Source organism: Maniola hyperantus, chromosome 20 (assembly GCF_902806685.2).
Source record: "Maniola hyperantus chromosome 20, iAphHyp1.2, whole genome shotgun sequence".
Classification (NCBI taxonomy): domain Eukaryota; kingdom Metazoa; phylum Arthropoda; class Insecta; order Lepidoptera; family Nymphalidae; genus Maniola; species Maniola hyperantus.
The window spans coordinates 7,809,448-7,834,386 of NC_048555.1; the positions used below are offsets into that span (position 1 = coordinate 7,809,448).

The 24,939-nt window shown below is 38.1% G+C and overlaps 1 protein-coding gene across 5 annotated transcripts in view; it reads left to right on the top strand.

The window, feature by feature from the left end:
- The window catches only part of Dscam4 (Down syndrome cell adhesion molecule 4), a 234,927-nt gene that overhangs the window by 140,028 nt on the left and 69,960 nt on the right, over positions 1–24,939 (top strand). For 4 of the 5 annotated variants that reach the window (XM_069505251.1, XM_069505255.1, XM_069505256.1 and 1 more), the window contains exon 3: positions 17,302–17,420. In XM_069505251.1, the coding sequence (XP_069361352.1) occupies positions 17,302–17,420 (119 nt within the window). The remainder of the gene's footprint in view (positions 1–17,301; positions 17,421–24,939) is intronic. The other variant, XM_069505252.1, reaches the window with a different exon arrangement.

Genomic DNA, 24,939 nt, shown 5'->3' on the forward strand with positions numbered 1-24,939 from the left:
TTATCGTGTCGTTTATTTGCACATCCTTCATAAATTTTGAACTTGGAAGAGAAGGAGAGTCATGTTCCTGACTGGCTGTGTCAATGCGCATGGTTTTTGGTACATTGACATTTTTCACAACCCCATTACCCTTTTTAGAGAAACACTTATCTTCTGTATGGCCTACTTTATTACATTGTGTGCATTTAATTAGCGGCTTAGGACAAAACAAGAAACTATGTGTCCTCTCCTTACAGTTGTAACAGCCTGGAAAAGAGCCGGATCTGCTACTCGACTTTTGATTGGAATAGGTGTGAGTGCTAGAGTGGTCGGTTTTGTTCCTAGACTGGTTTCGGTCGAAAGATTGGTACGAGTCCTTGCTGCTTACTAAGAATTGCAATAACTGATCGGGGTTAGAAGAGCGTAATGCCAGCGCACCGGATTTTAAGGTCCTGTCACTGATCCCATGAATAATACAATCTACTGCACGCTTATCAGCTATATCGCATTGATTAAGTAACGCTAATTTTTCATAAAAATAAACTTCTATAGGTTCATTATATCTGCTCCTCCTTTTAAGCATCTCCTCCAAGGCCTGGCCGTAATTTTGTTCGCAAGGAAAAGCATTTATTAGTTTCTCCTGCCATTCCGGCCAGGTAAACAAAACTGAATTTAGACCTTCGTACCATGTTTTGGCAAGACCTTGGAGTTTCTGCATGGCAAAGTGAGTGACAGTCTTATCATCCCAACCGTATACACTAGCACATTCATTGACCTTTTGAGCCAAATATCAATCCTTTGGTTTTTTTTTGAGGGGTCGAAATTGGGAAGGATATTCATGTGATCAACCTTTTGAGAAGATCTTGTGTCCTGGGTAGACGGTCGAGATGCCAAACTATCCTTAAAACATTTCAAAATATCAGCAATACATTGCTTAGAAATGGAAGGGCTACGTGACCTTTTAGCATATCCCGCGACGCCACGACGCTCAGCAGGATGCACCGCGCTGGCCCCAGTTTCTGCCCGTCGGTGATCTGGGGACGCGTTGCTGCTGCGATGACTGCGACTCTTATGTCGCCGCGGAGTAGCCTGATGCGAAGTCGTACGTGGCACGTTGTAGCAGCTACGACTCGGACTGTCGCCTTCGGCATGTAGAAGTCGCTCCCGCTCTCTCAGTAACTGCCTCTCCAGAGTTTTCACCCGCTCCCGGCTCGCTTCTAGTCGCTGTCCCAGGATCGGAGAAGGGCTGCGGGTACGCAGCCGGCTACGGCTGCGTTCCCTCCTTCGGCTCCGGCTTCGATGTTCCATGGGACCGGGCGTCTCGAGTCGCCGATCCATGTTCTGTCACCTCAAAATAAAAATAAACAAAAATTGAGTTTCATTAAAGAAACATTGTACGCGTGCTGAAACGTAGATAGCTATAATATGAATCAAAAGAAGGGATTCCCTTTGTTTATGATTCACAAGTGTTATTAGGATGTAGGTAGATAGAAAATTAATGGTGCGCGGTTGCCTTAGGCCTACTTCTGGTATATTCCAATATGATATTTGACGGTAAATTTGCCAGAATCTACTAAAATAATTATTAACTAATATCTTTTCCTAATAAGCTAGCTTGCGCCAGGTACCTACAATATTATAGGTAATTATTTTACACAAGAAGGTAGGTGTTAAAAAAAAAACCAGTTGAGGGTCAGTTGGCTCGTTTAATTCCAGACACCAACAAGTATTTTCACAAATGTCAGTAAAACTCACTGAGAAGGAAAAAAAAAAATATATAGCTATATATTATATTCAGTGGATTCTTATCATTTTTATTTAAAACTCGTTAATTACAAAAATAAAGATTTCCTTCAAAACGATTAAATACTTCCAGCAAATATCCAGAATCCCTTTTTTTTTTTATATATAGAGATAGCGAGCAAACGAGCAGGCGGGTCACCTGATGTTAAGTGATTACCACTGCCCATGAACAATAATCTACTCAATAATTAAATAACGAAACGGATATCTAAAAGTTAACCATTAAATAAATGATTTAAAAAAAAAAATATCATAACAGACAACAATTCAATAAATAGAATGAATTGGAAAAATATCGTAAGAATGGAGGACGGAAGAGACCGCCAAACGAGAGCGAAAATGGCGATAACGCATGCATAGACTTTTATAAAACTCGACCAGCAACGGCGAGGTGGCGTGCCTAAAATGCTCGCTCTTTCATTAAGATATAATGCGAATAGGCGTCTGTGCGCACTAAATTACGTAATGCAACAAAATAATGTTGAACGCACATTAATACAGGTTATGATATTACCACGTTGTAATAATGATCACTTGAGTTGGTGGGTAGACTAACATGCTTTGTCCGTAAAATCTCACACAGCTAAATATTAGTAAAACAGGAGGTAAAACGATTGCTATCAGCTAATAAATTTGTATAATTGGGCGTGTACTTACGCGTTGATGGTTAACGCTGTCCTGTCACTTCTGAATTATAAAAGAACACCCTGCGGCGAGATAGCGCTGAAGGAACTCGGAAAAGATACGAACACGTTACTGCGTTAATATTACTTTTATTAATCTCTTAATTACTTATTTTATTATAATTACTATTAACCGCACTATTCACAATTTGTGCTGTACTCAGCATCTCTCTAGAGAATGATCTCTCCAAACTCCCCAAACCTCTGGCTAAGTTTCGAACCCTCAAGGTAGGGGAAACCCAATCTGATTGGTCACCACTCCGCGCCAACTGGCGTTACCCAATCAACGAGTGACAACAGATAGTGTATTTGAAAATTAAGTTGGACAACGTGACAATAACAATCCGATTGGTCCCCACCGTTTTGCGCCAACTAGCGTCAACCAGTCACAGAATGCTGACATTTAAAAACAGAGTTGCCAACGTGACAGTCAACAATCTGGCCGGTTCCCGCCATTTTACAACAACCAGCGTCAATAAACACAGAATGATAACTGATAATCTATTTAAAAGTAAAGTTGCCATGGTGAAAAATAAAATATAATAAAATTTTGAAGCTATTTTACTTAAGATCCTAACACTATATATATGTATTTTAATGTTTAAGACCCGTATTATTACTATAGCACTATATATTCAGAATAACATCATGTTTCTGTTTTGTTTTTTCAGTGCTATAGTAGTATGATTTTATTGTAAAGAACAGAATGGCATCGGTATTCAATAATATTCTATCCATATATCACTCAACTACTACTATTCATGATAGGTACTTAACGGAGCAATGAATCAACGTGATTTTTTGCATGAATTTAGTTAAGGATCTAGAGAGTAATATTGACATATAGCATATATTTTATCCCGGAAAATTCAAGAAATTCCATTGGCTCGCGGACATCATCTAGTAAAATCACAGAGAATTCAAAAATGTACGTAATTGACTGACTCTCGTAAAAAAAACGATTGGACTTGATGTGACTAAAATCGCGTCTGAGTATACCTACCTAAGTATATTGGTAGGTATAGTGTTTTAACAATATGCTTCCTTGTTAATCAATAAACATATGATAAACATGATGTTTTGTACACAATTCTACCTATTAAGAACGCAGTTTATACTCTCCCTTCTCGCACCATACCGTCGAAAGAGCATTGTTTGTCTGGGATTATTTATGCGGTATTGTACTGCGAGCTATTATATCGCTAATGAGCGATACGAGTGCGCGTAATATTTAGCCTGAAAAAGTATTACTAGCTTACTTCAGAACTAACCTTGATTCTTACCCTCAGAGTCGATACTGGTGAGCTGATCATCATCATTAATCCATCGCCGGCTCACTGTTTGGTCACATTTCTACCAAACGCGGATTGGCAGACTTCACACACCTTTGATGAGATTATGGAGAACTTTCAGGCAAACAGGCTTCCTTACAATGTTTTCCTTCACCCTTAAAGCTAACGATTTTTTACCTTCTTAAAACACACATATGTCGGAAAATGTAGAGGTGTATGTGCATGGAATCGAACCCCGACTGCCCGAATAGGAGGCCGACTTCTTAACCACTACACTATAACCGCTCTGCCATGTTCTGTAACGTGGGTTTAGGTTTTCTAAAACTCGCCTAGAAACTCTTTGATTTTCCAGGACAAAAGTAGCCGATGTACGTCTCTGGAATGCAAGCTATCCCAAGCCGTGAAATTGCAGTTAGACAGGCAGACACACTTTCGCATTTATAATATCCATACAAATATTATAAATGCGAAAGTTTGTCTGCCTGTCTGTCTGCTAGCTTTTCACGGCTCAACCATTTAACCGATTTTGATGAAATTTGGTACAGAGATAGCTTGCATCCCGGGGAAGAACATAGGCCACTTTTTATCCCGGAAAATAAGAGCCTCAATAGCTCAACCGGTATAGGAGTGGACTGAAAACCGAATGGTTGACGGTTCAAATCCCGCCCGTTGCACTTTTGTCGTACCTACTCCTAGCACAAGCCTGACGCTTAATTGGAGAGGAAAGGGGAATATTAGTCATTTAATATGACTAATATAAAATAAAAAAAAATTAAAGCGTTCCCACAGGATTTTTAAAAACCTAAATCCACGCGGACGAAGTCGCGGGCTTCATCTAGTTAGTAATATTAGTAGGTACAGCTGTATAGCCAGTTCGTTCACGGCTAAGGCTAGGCTTTACAAAATAACTTTAATAACATAATAGCTTTATAATTAAAAAAGTTAAAAATTAATAGCACAGAATATAGGTAGCCCCCCTTGGTAGATAGGACCAACTATAGAGTGAGTAGTGGGAGGGTAGTGGTTATTGTTTGTCTGCGATTATTAATGTGGTATTGTATTGCGGCTTATTGTGCTGCTAACGAGCTATTCGAAAGCACGTCTCGTAGTTAGTGCGGTCCTGTCTAGTTTGTACTAGAGATAGCCATTATTGCTAGTTTTAAATCATTTTCATTTGGTGAAATTATTTTTTCCTACACAGTGATTTCACAGGCGTAGAGCCAAAACGGCTGCAAATATAAAGATCATTTGTAACACTCGTAGAAGTCGTAGATCCTCGTAACCGTAGACTGCTACGATTGTGTTTTATAGGACTAAAGACGCATTACGCACAGTCGACTAGGCCGATTGGAAAGGATTTCAGGAAATCTTGAAAGTAATCAAAGTAACAGATAACAGAACAGAAGAATGAAATTCGGTATTTCAGTCCTAAAGAATATTTATTGTACCTACTTAATGAAATATTCGACACAATATTATTATTAAATGAATAAAAGCCTACTTGTTGAGAACTTAATGTCAATATTATTCATGTAAATATCGTAAATGCTTATGAAATTCTCTTTAGACAAAATAAACAGGCAAATAGCGAGGTATCTTGGTTATAACGATGATTTACTGTAATAGCTGTGGAGTCTTGTGGTTGGAACTTCTGTTTATTATACGCTCTGTGGCATCTAATATTACTTGATTAATTCTCTAATATATTTAGGTATTTATTAAGTTCCATAATATATTTAGGTCTTTGTGTATTTATCTATATACTATATCATTCCACTGCCTGATATATTTATAATCCCACTGCGGGGAAATATCCTTTTCAACATGATCAGACAGAATTTCATGCAGATGAAGTCCTAAAAATAGTACCAGCTATCCATATTTATACTACATAATATTATACACACTATATTATTGGTTCAATATGTTACAACAAAATAGATTTAAGAACGAATTGTACCACATTCTAGCATACAAATAAATTTCTATTTCTATAAATGTGTCTCTGGCTGTGTGTGGTCTGCTATCTTCCATGGACCATCCGCTTAACCGATTTTGACAATATTTGGTACAGAATGTTCCAGTTGTATCCCGGGAACGGACATAGAGTACTTTTTGTCCTGGAAAATCAAAGAGTCACACAGGATTTTTAAAAAACCTTTATCCACGTGTACGAACTCCCGGGCATCATCAAGTCTAGCAATATATAAAAAACCGTGATAGAAAAATGAGAGCCAAAACGGCTGCAATAATGTAAAGATCATAACTAATACGCGTAGAAATCGTAGACACACGTAGCCGTAGACCGCTACGATTGTGTTTTATAGAACTAAGCTGTGTTGGCAACCGACCGGAAAGGATTTCAGAAAACCCTCTGGAATCGGAAAACATGTCAAAAATCGCGGCGTAACGAAAGTTGCAAGTAGCAGATATACGAGTATATTTAAATTTTATAGTTTCCGTGTGAAGTTCTAAGATAGAAAAGCAGAATAGAGAATGCAACGCACATATGCGATTTTTGTCGTAGGTACTGAGTTAAATTCGTCATCATCATCATCAAACCATCACCAGCCCACTACCGAGCACGGATTCCTCCTCAGAATATATGCCATAATATGCTTATGCCATAGTCTACCACGATGACCAAGTGCGGATTTAGACTGGCAGACTTTTTTGCGCACATTATGAAGAAACTCTCAGGTATATGCAAGTTTGCTCACGATGTTTTCCTTCACCGATAATCTAGTGATATTTTATCTCTGCTCACCTAGTTACTCGTAAGTACAAGTTGGATATTTGATCATTTCAAAAGAAATTGGATAATTATAGTATTCGTGTGCTGTTCTTAAGTACAATTTTGGTACTACGGAACACTAAAAACCTTAATTTATGGTGCCTAATGTTGCAACAATCCTGAATGGAGGCCATCAGTGTTCCGAAAGATTGAATCCTTTAGTTACAAGAGCTTTATCTTACAAATTTAGTTCTTATTGCTTTAAAAATAAGGTCTAAGGTCTAAAAGTAAAGCTATTGTTCTGGCGTTTAAAATACAAAGCTATAGAATATATTCTTCAGAGCAAAGTTTGAAATAAGTACTTACTTATTATTTTAAGTAGGCACGGACTTACTTAGTCAAGATTTACCTAAATCTAAATTGTAAGTAGTGCCCGTAATATTATGCGAAGCGTTTAGAATTGTTGTATAAAACTGAATTAAGTAGAGGATTCTACTTAGATTATTACCATTATTATTGGCACTACCATAAGATTTCACCATCGATCTCTATCATTTACGCTCGGTTCCCAATACGTTACGCAATACATTTGAGCCTTTGTTAATGCCAGTGAAATTAGATACAGAAAAAACAACATTAAAACTACCTAAACTTCTCAAAACTTTCAAGATTTCTCGAATATTTCAAAACTACCAAATTTTACCAAAATTTCCCCACACTAAACATAATTTGAGTTTATACATTAAAGTCCCTAAGTGGCGACAGGACTCAAGCGTATTGTAGTTGTAAAAGATAGCTACCCTATATCCCACTATAGATTTAAATAAATTAGATCTTTAGCTTACAATTTATAGCTTCTCTACTGCACTACATTATCAAAAAATGTACGCCAGGACCTTTTTATAGCAACTAGCTGAAAATTTTAGAAGTTTTTTCTAAAGCCGAAAACTGTTCCTGGCATATTGACACAGACGTAGCGTTTCGGCGAAAAGGACTACGTTACTCGACCAAACAACAGAGGATGCTAGACTGGAGATTTTTTCTACTTTTTCTCGTCTAATTTAAACTGACAGCTCTGTCTGCGCAGTTTCCGTACTTTGTTGATTTAGTTGGCCTCGTATTCATATGCCCTTTATTTAATTGTTTTCGTAGAGTTCTAAAATAACAAAAGCACACGTTTCACACTAGGCCGCAGATACACCTGTAAGTTTTACTCGTAAGTAGCTTACATAATTAACTTACGACTAATTTACTAAAGTAAACACTCTTATAAGTACATTGACCTTAATAAATTTGCTGACAACAGTTGTCAATTAATTATGTAAGCTACTTACGTGAGTAATACTTACAGGTGTAACAATTAAGAAAATCACATTACAATGTGGGTTTTTTTACAAAACGACAAGTTTTGAGTAATCGTGTCTGGAATTAAGTACTTTAAGATAATTCCCTGGCACCAGGGTGAACTGTGCCGGCACTGTTAGAAAGTTTACACCTATAAAAGATAATATACCTACTTATCTCATCTACTACTTATCTAATTTAATAAATATTGAGTTTAATCTCCTATTTAACTTTTTGACGAAATTCACTCTTATACGTTATTCACACTAAGAAAAGAACCTCAGAACCTTCTTTAGATTTAAGGCTACTTAAACTAAAACTCAATCTCACCTAATTAATACAAAGTACTTACGAGGTAGCTAAGTAAGATATTTACTTAATTAAGTCGTTAGTCCGAAACGACGTTGGTATTTCGCTAAAGAACTAAAGTGGTTAAGTTCTCTAGGTTGTATGTTGAAGTGGCAATGGGCTGGTTCCGTTTGTTTGAGGACCGGTGAACGTTGGAGTCAGGTACTCAAATTCCGTCAAAGGCATTCCGAACCAGTGGTAGATGCATCCGACGATTCGAAAGCACTTGTGAAAGTTTACTTGAATAAAAAATATTTATTACTAGCTGATGCCCGCGACTTCGTACGCGTGGAATTAGGTTTTTAAAAATCCCGTGGGAACTCTTTGATTTTCCCGGATAAAAAGTAGCCTATGTCCTTCCCCGGGATGTAAGCTATCTTTGTACCAAATTTCGTCAAATCGGTTGAAACGGTTGAGCCGTGAAAAGCTAGCAGACAGACAGACAGACACACTTTCGCATTTATAATATTAAGTATGGATTATTATTATTAAAATGAAGACCACGAGCATTGGCGAGCGGAGTCTCTTGGCCAGCAAAAATCCAAGGTGAACGTTGGTGCTACTTAAAAGAGGTCAACATCTAGGTGGTGAATAACATGGCTGATGATGATTATAATTAATGTGATCATGATTGTGGTCTTTAGGGTTCCGACCCGACGGATGCCAATTGAATCCTATTACTATAAGCCTTCGTTGTCCATCCGTCTGTCCATCTATCTGTCTGTCAGCGGGCTGTATCTCATGAATAATACGTAACGTACGTAATAGGTAGAGAGTTGAAATTTTCAAGGTAGAGAGTTGAAATTTTCACGCAGTGCGTATTTCTGTTGCTGCTATAACAACAAATAATAAAAATTCAAAATCACTGTCATGCAAATTTAAAAAAAATGAAAAAGTTTTGCACGATGGTATGGAGCCCTTCGTGTGCGAGTTCGACTCGCACTTGAGAGTTTTTTAGGGTTCCGTACCTCAAAAGGAAAAACGGAACCCTTATAGGATTACTTTGTTGTCTGTCTGTCTGTCTGTCAAGAAACCTACAGGGTACTTCCCGTTGACCTAAAATCATGAAATTTGGCAGGTAGGTGGGTCTTATAGCTGGCATTAGGGGAAAAATCTGAAAACCGTGAATTTGTGGTAACATCACACAAAAAATATTAAATTGTAGTCATGTACTAAAAATTAGTATTTTCAATTTTCCAAGTAGGATAACTATATCAAGTGGGGTATCATATAAAAGGGTTTCATCTGTGGATTCTAAAACAGATTTTTATTTATTTTTATGAATCATAGTTTTTGATTTATCGTGCACAATGTTGAAAAAATACAACTGTACTACGGAACCCTCGGTGCGCGAGCCTGACTCGCACTTGGCCGGTTTTCTTAAGTATGAAACCAAACACAAATACCGTCTACTAAATTAATATACTACTATGTAGTGTGTATTTGCAGACCTACTATAGTTATTGTATTTCCTCTCATCTTTATTAATGTACTCTTTGCTAAGAAAATAGCTAACACTCTCAATGTAATTACGCCTAAAAGCTTTACTTAATAACAATAATTGTCAAATCCATCCATGTACCTACCTACATACTACGTAATAACATTCGCTTTGTCATTAGTTTACATCCACAACAGACAGTAACTCGACAAAACAAATCAGAGATAATGAAGCTGTATTTCCACCGTAGTTGTGTGAGATGACGAATAATGTGTATCACTCACTTATACGCATACCACTCACTCACTCACTTATACATTTACCATTGCGATCACTATAGCATGCCCTATAGATTTTATAGCTTACCATGGCACCAGCTGATACCCGCGTCTTCATCCGCGTGGATTTAAATTTTTGATGACTTATTGAATTTTCAGAATTAAAAGCACTGTATGTCATTCTCCAGGTCCTTAACTATAACCATGCAAAAAATCACGTCGATCTTTTGCTTCGTTGCGACGTGATTTAAGAACAAACCAATAAACAAACATACAACTATTTATAATATGGGTAGCGACTAGATGCCCTCGATTTAGTTTTTTTTTAATCCCCTGATAACTCTTTGATTTACCAGGATAAAAAGTAGCCTATGCCCGTCTCCTGATGTAAGCTATCTCCGTACCAAATAAATAAAGCTCGCAACGTCATCCACTTAGAGTTAGATTATTAAGAATCCCGCGGGAACTCTTTGATTCCCTGGGACAAAAAGTAGCCTATGTCCGTCTCCGGGATGCAAGTAATCTCTGTACCAAAGTCATTAAAAAAGATGGGCCGTGAAAACCTAGCAGGCAGAAAGATAGATACTTTCGCATTTGTGATATTATTATTAGTATGGATACAGATTTAGTTAAACTAAATTTACCAAGATAATATTTTAAGCTATGCAAACGAATCAATCTTATTAATATCAGTAAATACACAAATACGATTTATCGCACATTTCTGGTGGAAACACAGCCTTATATCTTTCAACATGTCAGAACTTAGATTTGCCAAGAGCGTTCCCTTTATCTTCAACGGTTGTAATCCGAGAGATAGTCACAATCTCTGTTATGGTTTCATAACATTTTCATAACATTGATATAGGATAGTAGGGGACGATTTTTAATTGGCAAATAGGTAATTTCAGAGTGAACTAGAGTGAGGGAACTTTCGGTTTCATCCTGAATCGACGATATGTCAAAAATTAGGCTATGGTGACGTGAAATTAAAGGAAGACCTTAGGGCTTCCTAGCGTCAAATGTACTAACATTTGACGCCTACCAGTGACGTCGAAGCCTCGCTGTTTGGTTTTTTCAAAAAAATGTTAAAATCATTCGTCACAGTCAGTTCTTAAAGGCTTATTGTAATAAATTTATAAATTAACTAGCTTATGCTCGCGACTTTATCCTTGTGGACTACACTAAACCCTTATTTTACCCCCTTAGGGGTTGAATTTTTTAAAAAAGTCCTTTCTTTGCTGATGTCTACGTCATAATAGCTCTGCACCTAAATAATATCTGTCCCGGCTGTACTCACGTGTGTAGTCGACGTTAGCCCGACTAGTTTCGAACCCATACGGGGTCCTTTTTCAAGGGAGGAAACTAGTCGGGCTAACGTCGACTACACATGTGAGTACAGCCGGGACAGATATTATTTAGAATGGAAATCACTCACGGTAGTTTAAATGCTAAAATAGCTCTGCATCTCATGCCAAATTTCAGCCTGATCCGATCAGTAGTTTTTTTTTAAAGAATCTTAGCCAAGATAATTGCTAACTAATATTCCACTTTCCCCTCCAATTAAGCGTAAAGCTTGTGCTAGGAGAAGGTACGACAATAGTGCAACGGGTGGGATTTGAACCGGCGACCCTTCGGTTTTCAGTCCGTTCCTTTAACCGTTGAGCTATCGAGGCTCTAAGCTGAGTTTGAGCTGTGCGTTGATAGATTGACTGATCTATCAACACACGTCAGTGATTCAGTCGGTCAATCAGTTTGCTTTTTCTTTCAATATCTAGTTGTTGTTAGTATGCTCGTTAGATTGTCTAATCTACGAGCATAATGTTATTTTGTCGTCGTAGCAAAGAGACAGTAATTGCAATATCTTCTACGGTAATGGAACAAATAGTAAAACGTTTGTCTTTACTTTAGATGCACAAAAGACAAAAGACATCAACCCAACTCACAAACAAATTAGAGATAATAACGTTTTGGAACGTCATGTCAGAACTCAAATCCGGCACGAGTATTCCCTTTATCTTCTCCATTAATTATAGTCAAAGAGACAGCCACAATTTCTTTTATGAGCTTAGAACAAAATCTTTGTCTTCGTAAAGGAATTGTCAACTTTGCTCAAACATATTTTTTAATATGGCGCTCGTTACATGTACCTACGTATATATATTATTTGTTTAATACAGAATTAATACGTCAGATCTTCTAAATGTAAATCTTACCTCATTGTAATTGATAGTACTCAATATCTATATCTATATCTATATATTATATAAAACGAAAAGCTGACTGACTGACTGATTGATTGACTGACTGATCCATCAACGCACAGCTCAAACTACTGGATGAATCGAGCTGAAATTTCGCAATAGCTATTTGATTAAATCCGCTATAGAAGGATTTTTGAAAATTTAACCCCTAACGGAGTAAAATAGGGGTTTCAAATTTGTGTAGTCCACGCGCACAAACTCGCAGGAATAAGCTAGTTTTTAATAATAATCAATCTGCAAGTTTATCGCTGTAGAGATGGCTTCATTAAAAGCATCAGTGCTCGTTATTGTGAAAACAGAAACATTTCCATTGCGCTATCTACCTATCAGCATCAGCATCAACATACTGTATCTACCTAAACAGTTTATTAATAATTATTATGTTCATTTGGATAAACGTCCCGATTTTAAGGAACTTCAAATACTATTTCTACTAGGTACCTTAATTAAACTGTAATAATGAAATAGTTATGTTTGTTCACATAGTAACTTGCTTGTTTATTGTTAGTTTACATCAGTTTCAAGCATCTCAACGTTAACTCGAATCAGAAATAGAGTAACCTCTTGAAGCATGTCAGCTCAGCCGTGAACGCTCGCTCTGTCGCAATTCATTATAACACAATTACTCGAAGTCAAAGAGACAGCTGCAAGATTTCCTGTGGTATGAATGCATGTTGCAACTAACTACGACTAAATCGATAAAGGAATGTATTGGCCTGGGGCCATATCTTGAACAGTATGCTGAAAAACAGGTACGATACCTTAATATAGCGTTTCTTCACACAACTTTGCATGAATTTCGATTTTTGAAGATACCGTTAATTTCTTAAAATCCTTTCTCAGATATTCATTTTATAGACACTCTAAGGTTGCTAAAAGCGCACTTTGACTTTGCTCAGACTTAAGTTAGAGTTAAAACGAGACAGATTTATGTGAGAGATATAGCTCTGTCTCATTTTAACTCTGTATTAAGTCTAAGCTAAGTCAGAGTGCGCTCTATAGATCTCAGCATAAGTACGCTATAGAAAGAACCTGCATGTAACGACATTTTTCTCAAGTTTCTAGACCCAGCGGTTTGAGATGACAATCGGGGTGGGGACACCCCGCACACCCACACAACCCCCGCTAACCCGGTGCGGGATACCACAGGTGACGTGCGGGTGTGCAGGGCATCCCTCCGCCTCATACCCCGTTCGCCATCTCGACCTGTCGCGTACTATAACATTGATGTGTCAGTCAGTGAGTTTCTTTTTGTATAATACATATATTGAAATAAGCGTTGTCTGTATCTGTGGGGATTTTCGGGGCTTTTGCGAGTCTTGCAGGTCGTCTCTTGGTATGAGATCACCTTAAAATACCATTTATAGTGGGTATACTAGAATAGCGGCTGTCGTGAAATTAAACGGAAATCGAAGGCAACGGTTTGCGGCGTCGACCTATCTGTTCCTTGCTGTAGATGTACTATTCTAGATAGTCTATCTATAGATCACTCTAACTATAGATAGGTCTGAGATATCACGTAGTCTGATATTATGAACGTACCTGAATAACGAACGGTTAAAACGTCGCAGTTTCCACTCCTATTTAAAACCTTTCTGTCTTTGATCAATTAAATTCAGATTTCACAAAGCGCTCTTTGGTAATCGATTAGATGTGAAAGTCAAATCAAAATTCATGCAGATGTCACGTTTTAGAACGATGCCATTTTATTTACGGAAAATATCGAAAGATTTGCTAAACTAGAATTATATTATATGGCGTGACCGCGAAGAGTCGCATTTGCACCCCTTACCTTTTTTATTTAATAACTAGATGATGCCCCCGACTTCGTCTGCGTAGGTTAAGGTTTTTCCTGACATAGAGTGTCAATCCTGATGCTGCTTGGGACATCACCTAAACTGATGGAATTTAGAAACTGTCGGTTATAAATTGATTTTGGAGGTAACCAAGTGAAGACTATCGTCGAACTCGAGGACCCAACTCCTTATCCTTGATGCTGTAAATAATCGCATTCCTAAATCCTGGTGATGCCACGTGATTTGTAAAGAATCATGCGTTTAAATGTTTTTACGAAATTTGGTACTGAGATATCTTGCATCTCGGGGACGGGCTACCACGGATAGGCTACTTTTTGTCCTGGAAAATCAAAATTTCCCACGGGATTTTTAAAAACCTAAATCCACGCGGGCGAAATCGCGGGCATCAGCCACTAATATTATACTTTTTATCCCGGAAATCAAAGAGTAGGTACCCGCGGGATTTTGAAAATGTAAATCCACGCGGACGAAGTCGCGAGCGTCAGCCAGTTCAGCAGTAACTCTGTGCTGATTCCATGTGACTACTTATTGAAGATCTATCTAGTATCTACTATCTATACACACGGACACGGAAAAAGCAGTTGCAGCGAATTTAAACGGAAATCGAAGGATGCGGCTTGCGGTATTGCCCTGCCTTCATCTGTCTATCTGGTAGATCTATAGACAGGTTGGTAATATCTGAATATCAGATAGTTTATGACCTTCAGTGACGACTATAAGTTCCTACAGATTTTAAAACAGCAACAATGATGCATTTACTTACCTAAGTCTTGTTGATATTGGCTCTCATACTATACTAAATAGCTACTATTTGAAAATTACTTAGATGTCAAATAATACCTATTATCTAATCGAGATATTCTACTAGTACCTAACTAGTGTAGAGGTGCAACCTCTACCGTTACTTGGCTGGCAGCTATTAGGAAAACTTCGCAGCTGCCACACAACAATATTCAAATTTGGAACGCAGTGGGGAATCCTCCTGGTCACGCACGTTACAAGATTCCACATTCCCTATCATCCGCTCGTCACGTCAACATCTTCTACCATTGTATTATATAAAGCTCGCGAGCCCGTCTGTATTGTACATAACATATCAATTGTAAAGTGTAAAATAAACATCACTATATGTAGCTGGTTCTTCATTACATCAACCCTTCAGCTACATAATTGGTGACCCCGACGTGATCGAGTGCTGTATAGCCTCCGCACACATGTTCCTGTAGTACACTGGGCAGCCTAAGACACGATGTCACTCGCTCGTAAGTCCTTCGACCTTTTCACTTTTCCAGGTTCACTGAGTTTATCGCGCTCAGAACCTCTCTTCAGGTCTGTGTGGACGCGTGTTTGCCAAGGTTCGACGTGAAGAAGATTTGCTCATCATGCGTCTCCTCCGTCATCAAACTTTTTGCACTCCGAACGCTTCATTTATTGTAATTATTTTTTTCCGTGTCACTTAGGCATACAGGTCCACTGCTTATTTCTCTGGTCTTAAGTACTGCCTCCGAGTCACTGTGTACACAATGACCTGAGGTATTACACCATTACCAGATACTGCTACAGAAGACTCAACATTGAGGCAACTTTCAATCCTATTTGCCTTCTCATTTTTATCAATACATGTTCTAGTTTTAGGGTTCTTTTCCTTCATTCTTATGTATATAATACTTGCCTTACTTAATATTTCTTTTTTTTTTTCTGTTTCTCACTCCGTAGGGGGGTGATGTAGAGGTGCAACCTCTACCGTTACTTGGCTGGCAGCTATTAGGAAAACTTCGCAGCTGCCACACAACAATATTCAAATTTGGAACGCAGTGGGGAATCCTCCTGGTCACGCACGTTACAAGATTCCACATTCCCTATCATCCGCTCGTCACGTCAACATCTTCTACCATTGTATTATATAAAGCTCGCGAGCCCGTCTGTATTGTACATAACATATCAATTGTAAAGTGTAAAATAAACATCACTATATGTAGCTGGTTCTTCATTACATCAACCCTTCAGCTACACTAGTAACTAGTTCATTCTGTTATTATTAAGACTAGTCAGAGTGACGACCTGTATGCCTTCGAGCGTTCTCCATGATGTTCTCAAAGGTATTTGCCAATACGAACTTGGTCAGCGTGGTGGACTATGGCCTAAACCTTCTCAAACCCTATCATGAGTGTAGACCCATACTCAGTAGTAGGCCGCGGCGGTGGGTAGATCATAATGGGGTAAATTCGAGTGTCGAAACGCAATGTCAAAATAAAATGGCCCTAAAAAATTGATTAAAATTTGAAAATTCAGTACCACTAATTTAAACTTCACAAGGTTTGCTTGAGTTTTAAACTTGAGTTACTACAAACTTGAGTTTTAAAACACGGCTATTAAAGTATATCTTACTTTAAGACTAAAGTGTTTAACGCTCGAATTCTATTAACATTGATGAGATGTAAAATCTTATACAAAGCCTACTACTTACTACGTAGTGAATTTTACTACGTAAGCAGGTCAAGGCTTTTACTTAAGTTACTCAATAGTTAGTCGAATCCTGAGGGAGACGTTAAGGGAAGAATGGGGCAAATGCCGAGGGTTGGGTCTAATAGCATTTACTACACCAAATCGTTACCTACAGAGGTTGCTATAAAGTGTTTTACAAATTGTTTTAGCCCCTATACTTCGAAGGAATCTGTGTAGAGTTGACATTATGTAAACATAAACAAATAATATTGTTAGGTAATATTTAGGTATTCGAGATTTTTAGAAACTTTGATAACGCCTTGAGGTTAGATCGTTTTCAGATTAGGTTATTTTCCTTCGCTATAATATTATTGCACCTCACCTCGTATTACTATGCGTGACTAGGCGACAGGAGGCGCGAGTCAATTTCGTACAGTTAAAATCTCTCTTTATAGTACGTAGTAAAGTGAGACGGGGGAGTATCTGGGTTGCCACTGCTGGGTTTGTTAACCTTTCACGTCTCTCTCTTTTAACCATGTTTTTACCTAATGATACAGCTCTACTCGTAGGCACTATTGACATTTGACTGCCGCATACTTGCATGCGTATCATAGCCTAACTTCAATTGTATGGAAAACACCTTTTACGAGGCTCAAGATACACGCTTCTCCGCCGAAAGTACCCCTAATCTTAAAACTCCCATGCGGCCGAGTTCACTCTGTGACTCTGCGCGCTGCAACTCCTCTTGGCATTACCTACTTTCTTGGTCTGCGCTGGCCTGTGTCTCTGCCATACGACGTCCTCAATCTTACTAAGACCAATGGTATTCAACCCTATATGTAGTTCATATTCTTACGCAGTGTTTCTTTACAGCAGTACGCGCAACACCAGAGCCCCGCAGTTCGCCCACGATCACAGAGCCGCCGCACCACGTCGAGTTCACCAACGACACAGGCACGATGCTGTCGTGCTCCACAAGAGGACAGTACCAGGTGAGACCAGCAATATACCCTACATCCACACAAATAATAGTGCTCTCCTGACCAGCCACGGCAGCCAATCTCAACCGTATCCTGCTACATAATTTTTAACCCAAGTGCGCTCCAACTTAGACCGCATCGGTCGCTGTGGAATGGACATGCCTTAGGTTCACAGGGTTGCTTGGTCGAAAAAGTGATCATCTGAGCACTCATTTGAAGTTCAATTATTGAAAACATTTTATATGTAGGTAGGTATATTTTTCACACGATCTGTAGGTACCTACTTCATATAAGTACACTGTGAACGGTTCTATCCTTATAATAACAGCTGTTAAGAGCCACAATTCGGCAAAAGATTAATCTTTTACGTACCTTTCAAAACTTAGGCACTTAGCTAATATAAGGGACATAGAGAATGGGCATTAGGTATAACTATAATGCATTCCTTCATTAATTATTTTAAGTATAATCTATAATCTCATTTCAAGTAGTTACGTAAATTAACTACACGCTACAAATAAAAATAAAACTTCTCACAAAGGAAAAGTATTCTATAAATCTTACAACAAACGGTCCTTTTCCAGGCACTATATCATGTCCCATTAAGGTAAGAAAGAAACAGGCGAAAACAGGGCAAATAAGACGAATATATACGCCTGTCCTTAGCCTGTCCTAGTGCGCTTGCAAGGGGATGTGACCTCATTTATTTAAGTTCGCTCAGGACAGAGACAATTCATATGCGACTCTCACTGTTGGTTCACAAAAATGGAGGACTCTACTGCATACTGAAGGCTTTTCATCCGACTGACTTGTAGAATACGCATTTGCATTAAGTATTCAAAGATTTTGCTAGCACCTTGATAAACTTAGATGGTTTTAAGATGATATACGCGTAATAAATAATAATAATATTGTGGTGTGAATGAGGAGTAAGTATATAAGGACGGTTTGGATGGCATTTAGCAAAAGTTTTTTCGGACAAAGTATCTAAAACCCAAAAGAAACTTTCAATATTTTTGGTTATTCAAGTGAAAACTTCTTTAGGCGCGTTGGGCGATTTTGGGTTGGGTCATAGAGTAGGGAATGGGTAAAAACTCAAGGTTGTGTTACTGACATGCTAATATAGTGCTCGGAGTGCTGATTCAAGATGTTAATGATTTTAATTTATAAATCATGATTTCGAAATCCAAAAAAAAACCTTTATGTCATAGTCCTAAGTTTTCAATTCTGTCGATAGTCCCCTCGCTAACTGGCAATTTTTAATTTTTTGAAATTCTTAAGATTGTAATTCGATTAAACTCATATAATTTATTTTAAAAATAATTTAAAAATGGTTATTTTAAAATGCTAACATTTCGTTTCGATCCGGATTCAACCCTTGGTTATTTGTCATCATTTAAAACTTGCCCATTCTAATCGATTTGGAAGTCCACATGCTACACAAATAGGAACCTATCTGCACTGAGTGTGTAAACTACAAACAATAGGAGTGAATAGTCCCGCATGCCATCTGATTTAATATTCACAGACCGAACATACGTAGCTTTGATAAAGTTTTTCGCACAAGTTTTGCTGAATCGCAGGCTGATTCCGGTGGGAAATAAGTAAATGTATGGAGTTCTTGTATTCGTCACAATAATATACCGGGTTTAACAAGAACGCCAGCAAAACTTAGCGTTATTGTTTTACTACCTAAACACAATCCAATACCAATAACCATTTGCCTCATTTTGTAGTTTTAGTGACTTAGTATTTTTCAAACCCGCAATGTATACCGTGCAAAACTCGGGTGCAAAGGGTGAACGACCTCCATTGCAGGCGTACGTAGTAACGGAAAAGTCACTGCGAACAGAATCATCTCTCGGTGCGCCGTATTTCTCATTGCTTAGCCTTCCATTGATGATTATGTCATCGTGGTATAGGTGGATGGTTTATCACTACCCATATTAAAGATGCGAAAGTGTGTTTGTTTGTTGGTTTATTGGTTTGACAAAAAGGAGTGTTTTTGACATCAATGGACAAATCGATGGCTTACCTAGTTCACAATCGCATTAGTGCAAATTGTGAACTAAGTCTAAGTCATCGAAATTACAATTGGCGGGATTTGAAACATCAACCTTTCCACTAAGACCAGTTTTTGAGGCTCCAAATTACTCATTAGTCATTAGCAATTTCTCACGTAACTCCATACATGACATTCTCATTCTACAGAATTACCCTCGCCCCTTCAAGGTATTTATTACCGCCAAAAAGCAAACAAGCACCTTTTAACACAACCACTATTGTAATGTGAATATTCACAGGCATGATACTTATGACATTAGAAATAAGGACGAAATTGCAACAAATAATACCCGTGAGCTGTTGACCTCTTTGCAAAAGTTTTGGACGGTGAAAACGATACCTGAGGGAAATTGTCCTGTATCGTACTAAAATGTCGCAGTTAATTTTATAACTTCTATGAAGCCTTTTTGTTTTTAAATTTGTTTTTGGGTTAAGGTTTTTCTTTTTATTATCCCCATAGACATTATTATCTTTTTTTATTTGTTGTAATGCATTTTGTTAAAGAAGATTATAATAATAATTGCTCAGCTTACAGCAGCAACGCAATGTCGCCTGCTTTCGGAAGTTCACAACCTTGTTCGTCCTTCACCGTTCTACCACAGAACAGCGAGAAACCGTGAACGTTGGCATCCTTATGTGGTCGACATCCAATCAACTCGTATGAAACGTTTATGCTTAACATTTCTGATACGAACTGCTACGGTATGGAATACCTGGGAATGCGCTTCCGGCGTCCATGTTTCCTGCCACGCTAAACCTAAATATCTTCAAGGCAAAAAAAGGCATCTTCTAGGCAAGTGCGCTTCAACTAAGTTATCATCATTGCTTCCCATCAAGCATGACTGTCATCAATCGTAAATCTATCTTGTAAAAAAACAGAAAGTGTCCAATATCCCATGGTCCTGAAAAATAATAAAATATATTAGTCACGCAATAAAAAATGTTTTTGCTTAAATGTCTGAACTTTAGAAGTTAGAACAACATTTTTTTCAGTTCACAAACATTAAATATAAAGGCCGACTGTCAGACAACAATATTTTTCCAGAAACACCAAGCTGCGTCCTAGTTTCTTTCCTTGAGAGATCGCAAAAAATTGCTAAACAAAAGCGAAAGGGGTCACATTACCGGGGCTAAAGCAAGCTCGGCAAACGAGAGCTGCTGACTATACAGTATCCTTAGTATAAGTTTACGCTCTCGACAGCGTGAATAGATTTCGAGTATAGAAATCGAGGCTATACCTCCTTGTCTGAGCGTATATCTTCTCAGACAGCTACTTTCTGTCTGGATGCTGCATTGGCCGAGGCCAGGCTTTAACAGCGCGAGTCTTGAAATGATGGACACTGATCTACTGGATTTTCAGAAAGGTCCGTATTAGGTGGTCTAGTCAAAGACAGTGTCATGCCCGGTTTTGTACTTATCGTCTTGGTCGTCGCCACTGTCAGTTGGCAATTCAGTACTACCAATTTTAACACGTATCTGTGGATGTACTCGAACCTAAAATTCGAATATTGACCAAAAATGCCTTGTTATATTAATATAAGAAGACATTTAGGTCAATATTACGAATTATGACAGAGTTTCTGTACTCGATATTATGAATGTTGTCATAATGTGCAAACTCATACTAAGCCGAGAATGCGAGACGCGTCAAAGAAAAACTAATGAAGTGCTGTTTTTAGGAAATTGAATATTACCGCAACAGCACATTAAGGAATGTCTTTTGTATAAACTTAACCTTGTTCAAACTTAATTTATAATATATACGATGATACGAGTACCTACGTCAAAAGAAAAGCACATGGGAAATGTTTATTCAATTTACCCTTTCTCGTAATATTTTAATATTTATTGGAGGGTCGATATTGAAAGAGTTCTTACTGTCTATAGACTCCGTGAAAAGAAACGTATGAGTTTTACTCTACGGAAGGTAGCCATCTTTATTTTAGTTGTCAGAGTTGGACTTTGACACGCACGAATTTTGTTGTCGTTCACAATTTTCTCTCGCGTTAAATTAATTAAGTATCAGATTATAGCTTAGCTAATTATTATTCTTTGAGATAGGTAGGTAGTTTCTTAATCGTGATATTTAATTCGGTGATTGTGATATAGTTAGAACAGTAATTGTTCGATGCTAATGTACATTGTGTTAAATCGTAACATCTAGTGCCATCCGGTGACTTTGTCTGCAAAGCACTATTAATAATGTTCGCGTAGTTGTTTGACGAATATGGAATACTAATTATTGGTGAATATTAGAGTAATTCGTGAGTTAACGTTTGGCTCAGTGGATAGATTATTATAAGGACATCCGTTAAGGTTATTTCTGCAGACGCTAGTGATTTAGAGTGTAATTGGAGATATACCGGCAGTTGAGATAATGATTAGTTTGAAGTGATAGTTTAGTGTGATAGTAACTTGAAGTTAACTTTGATAGTAGGTACCCGCTTTAGAATCGTATAACCCGGTTGGTAAAGAATCATTGATGACTCTCGTGTAATGTTGAAATGGATTAGACAATGAGTTGCCCATGAGATCGAATAGCTTACATTCTACCTGGTTTCTGTTGTGATCGCTTATTTGGGTGGATATAGTAGTCGTGGCGCGTGTGGCGCACGATGCTATGGTGTTCTGTATGCAGATGTGCACAGAGTGGAGAAGGTAGAGCTATTGCGATATTCTGAATTAGTAATGAGAAGTCAATTATAAGATCTGGTTTAGATCGTAAGAGAGTCGATGCAATGATCCTTTTAAGAGCGTTCATGAAGTTGTGATTGATTACCTTGAGATGATTAGATAACGGAGTAGGTCGTGACTTGATTGAGAGGTTGCAATAGCAATTGCGCCCTAATCACACGATGTAGTGTTTAGCTTAGGTTAGCTAGTTTAGAGTGAGGTGAGGGGTCGCTGTGAGGGGTGGTTGGAGGCGACCATAGGTAGGGTTAGGTTAGGGTGATCTGGTTGTGTTACGTTGATGGTTTCCATGTGCGATACGTTACTGAGAACTATTCTGAGCCATCCTCCTGTTCTCCGACATCAGAAGTGGGATTCACGATTTATGCCCACATTTTCGAAAATCATTGCAACACTAGCTTTATTTAAAAAAAAAAAAAAAAGTTACAAGATTTTTTTTTTTTTTTTTTTTTTTTTATTATTTATTTGTGCAAGACATGTTTTCAATTTTAATACCCACACGTGGTCTTTCTTGAAAAGCTTGATTTACTTTTGTGTGTTTTGAATAAAAAGAGAAAGAAAGAAGGATTATTTTGTGTAGAGATGCGCTAAGGAGTGGTGAAAGTGGCCGTGATTTAATGGAGTTAAACTCAAAACTCGAATCATTTATTCAAAATAGTTAAGTTTAGTTCATTTACAATTTTGACTGTCAGTTGTTGGAGTTATGTGGTATGGTGGTGATGGTGAATTGCGTAAGCTTGGAGCTAAGGCTACGAGGGTTCCAAACTACTTGGTTTCCTTACTAAATGGTTATAGCATTGGGAGTGTGATGTCCCAGCACGGTTGTCATCTAATTTAATAGCTAGTGGTCTGATGTTTACAGCTGCTGAGATTGACTATCTAGCACTCTCAGATCATGATGCTACTTGGGCATTGGCAGTAAGGGTTGAAAAAAAAGTGCGATATAGGTCTGCATGGTCTTAATATGGGAGGGACTACAACGGGGATAATACGAAATAATTTTATTCATGAAATTTATCTTGTCCCTTACATTTTCGAATATTCGGAAAGCGTCGGCGAGGCATTTGATTCCTTTCATGATGTTGTATAACTTTTCTATGTGCTGTGTTTACCCTTTAAGAAGGTGAAAATGGATAATTGTAATAATAAAACGGTATGGTTGACTGAAGGGATTTTTGGTATAATAGAGTCACCGAGTGACACTGAAGCTGGGCTAGGATGAGATGGGGACTGGCTCTGTAGAGGAGTGCGCTATTCGCCTATGCAGTGTATTTGCAGACATAGTGAATCAGTCGTTTGAATAAGGGGTTTTAGGGGTTGCTAGGCAACTTAAAAATTTCTATAGTTACCATTCCTGTAGCCCGTGTTCAAAAAAAAGGCGATTGATGTGGCACCGTACTATAACATTGGTGCCAATATTAGCGGGAATGATTGGAAAGGTAATGGTGAAATGTCTCAAAAAAAAATTCGATGCCAATGGTGTGCTCGTGGATGAACGATTTGGTTTTTGCAATGACAGCTCCACTGTTGAGGATTGTTTCTGTTTAAGTGGAATAGATAATGATAGCCTGAATGACAGGGTACCTATTGCTATTATTTTTCAGGATGTGACTAAGGCTTTTGACTTTGTGAATGATAAAATATTATTGGATAAATTAGATGGATATGGTGTTGAAAGAAGAGCTTATGAATGGATAGAGTCGTATTTGAATGGACCGAAAATGTGCGCTGGGATTGCTAGAATGAAAAATAATACCAAAGGGTGTACGGATCTCCACTGGAATGTGATAAGCGGGGGGTACCTCAGACTGTATGGTATGTGTGGTGTATTAGAATCCTTCCGTTTGAACTGACTTCAAAAACGGAGGAGGTTTTTAAATTCGCCGGAATATTTGTTTTTTTTTTGTAACTTGTATTGGTGACATTACGATAGCGACCACTGTTCGTTGTGTATTGTTTGCAGTTGATAGAATAATGTTGAAGGAATGTAGGAATGGGAATTGAACGGCGCTTTGGAGGATAATTAATTGAATTAGTAATAATGACTTGGAAGTGCGCTTAAATAAAACTAAAATGATGCAGTTCATGATCATGCGACGATGGAGAGGGTTGATGAGTTAAAGTTTTTGGGAATAATTTGCGACAGGAACTCTAATTTGAGGGTGCACATTAGGTGTGTGTGCTGAATTGGACGAATTTGTGTATGCGTGGGGACGTCTGGTGCAGATGATATAATTGAATGTGGCTTTGGGTGCATCCCACGGATGTGTATCATCCGTGTTGTCGTATGGATTGACATTGTAGGGTAATTACGTTGATGCTAAAAGGGCATTTCGACTTCAAAGGAAGTGCATAAGGACTGTCTGTGTTATGGGTCTGTTCGATTGCTGTATGCCGTTATAAAAAAAATGGGGGTCCTTCCACTGTGATGCATAGAGGATATGGGCGTATTTATTAGGAGACGTCAAAAATATTTCCAACGAGATTATGAGGTAAGGATGAGTGGGTCGGTTGGATGCACGAACGAGCTATGCATTTCAGAATGTCACAGTGGTACATGCATGAAAAGCGTTTGCGCTATGGCTGTAAAAAAAAATGAACAATAAGCTGCCTGCCGATTGACCTCAAAAGGATGAGTTTGGATGTGTATAAGGAAGAGCTTAGTGAATTGCTTTTGGAAAAGTGCTATTGCGACGTTAAAGAATATTTGATTTATAAAAATGGGTTGTCTAAACGGCGAGGTGGCCATTTAGATGATAAACGGCGAGGTGGCTGT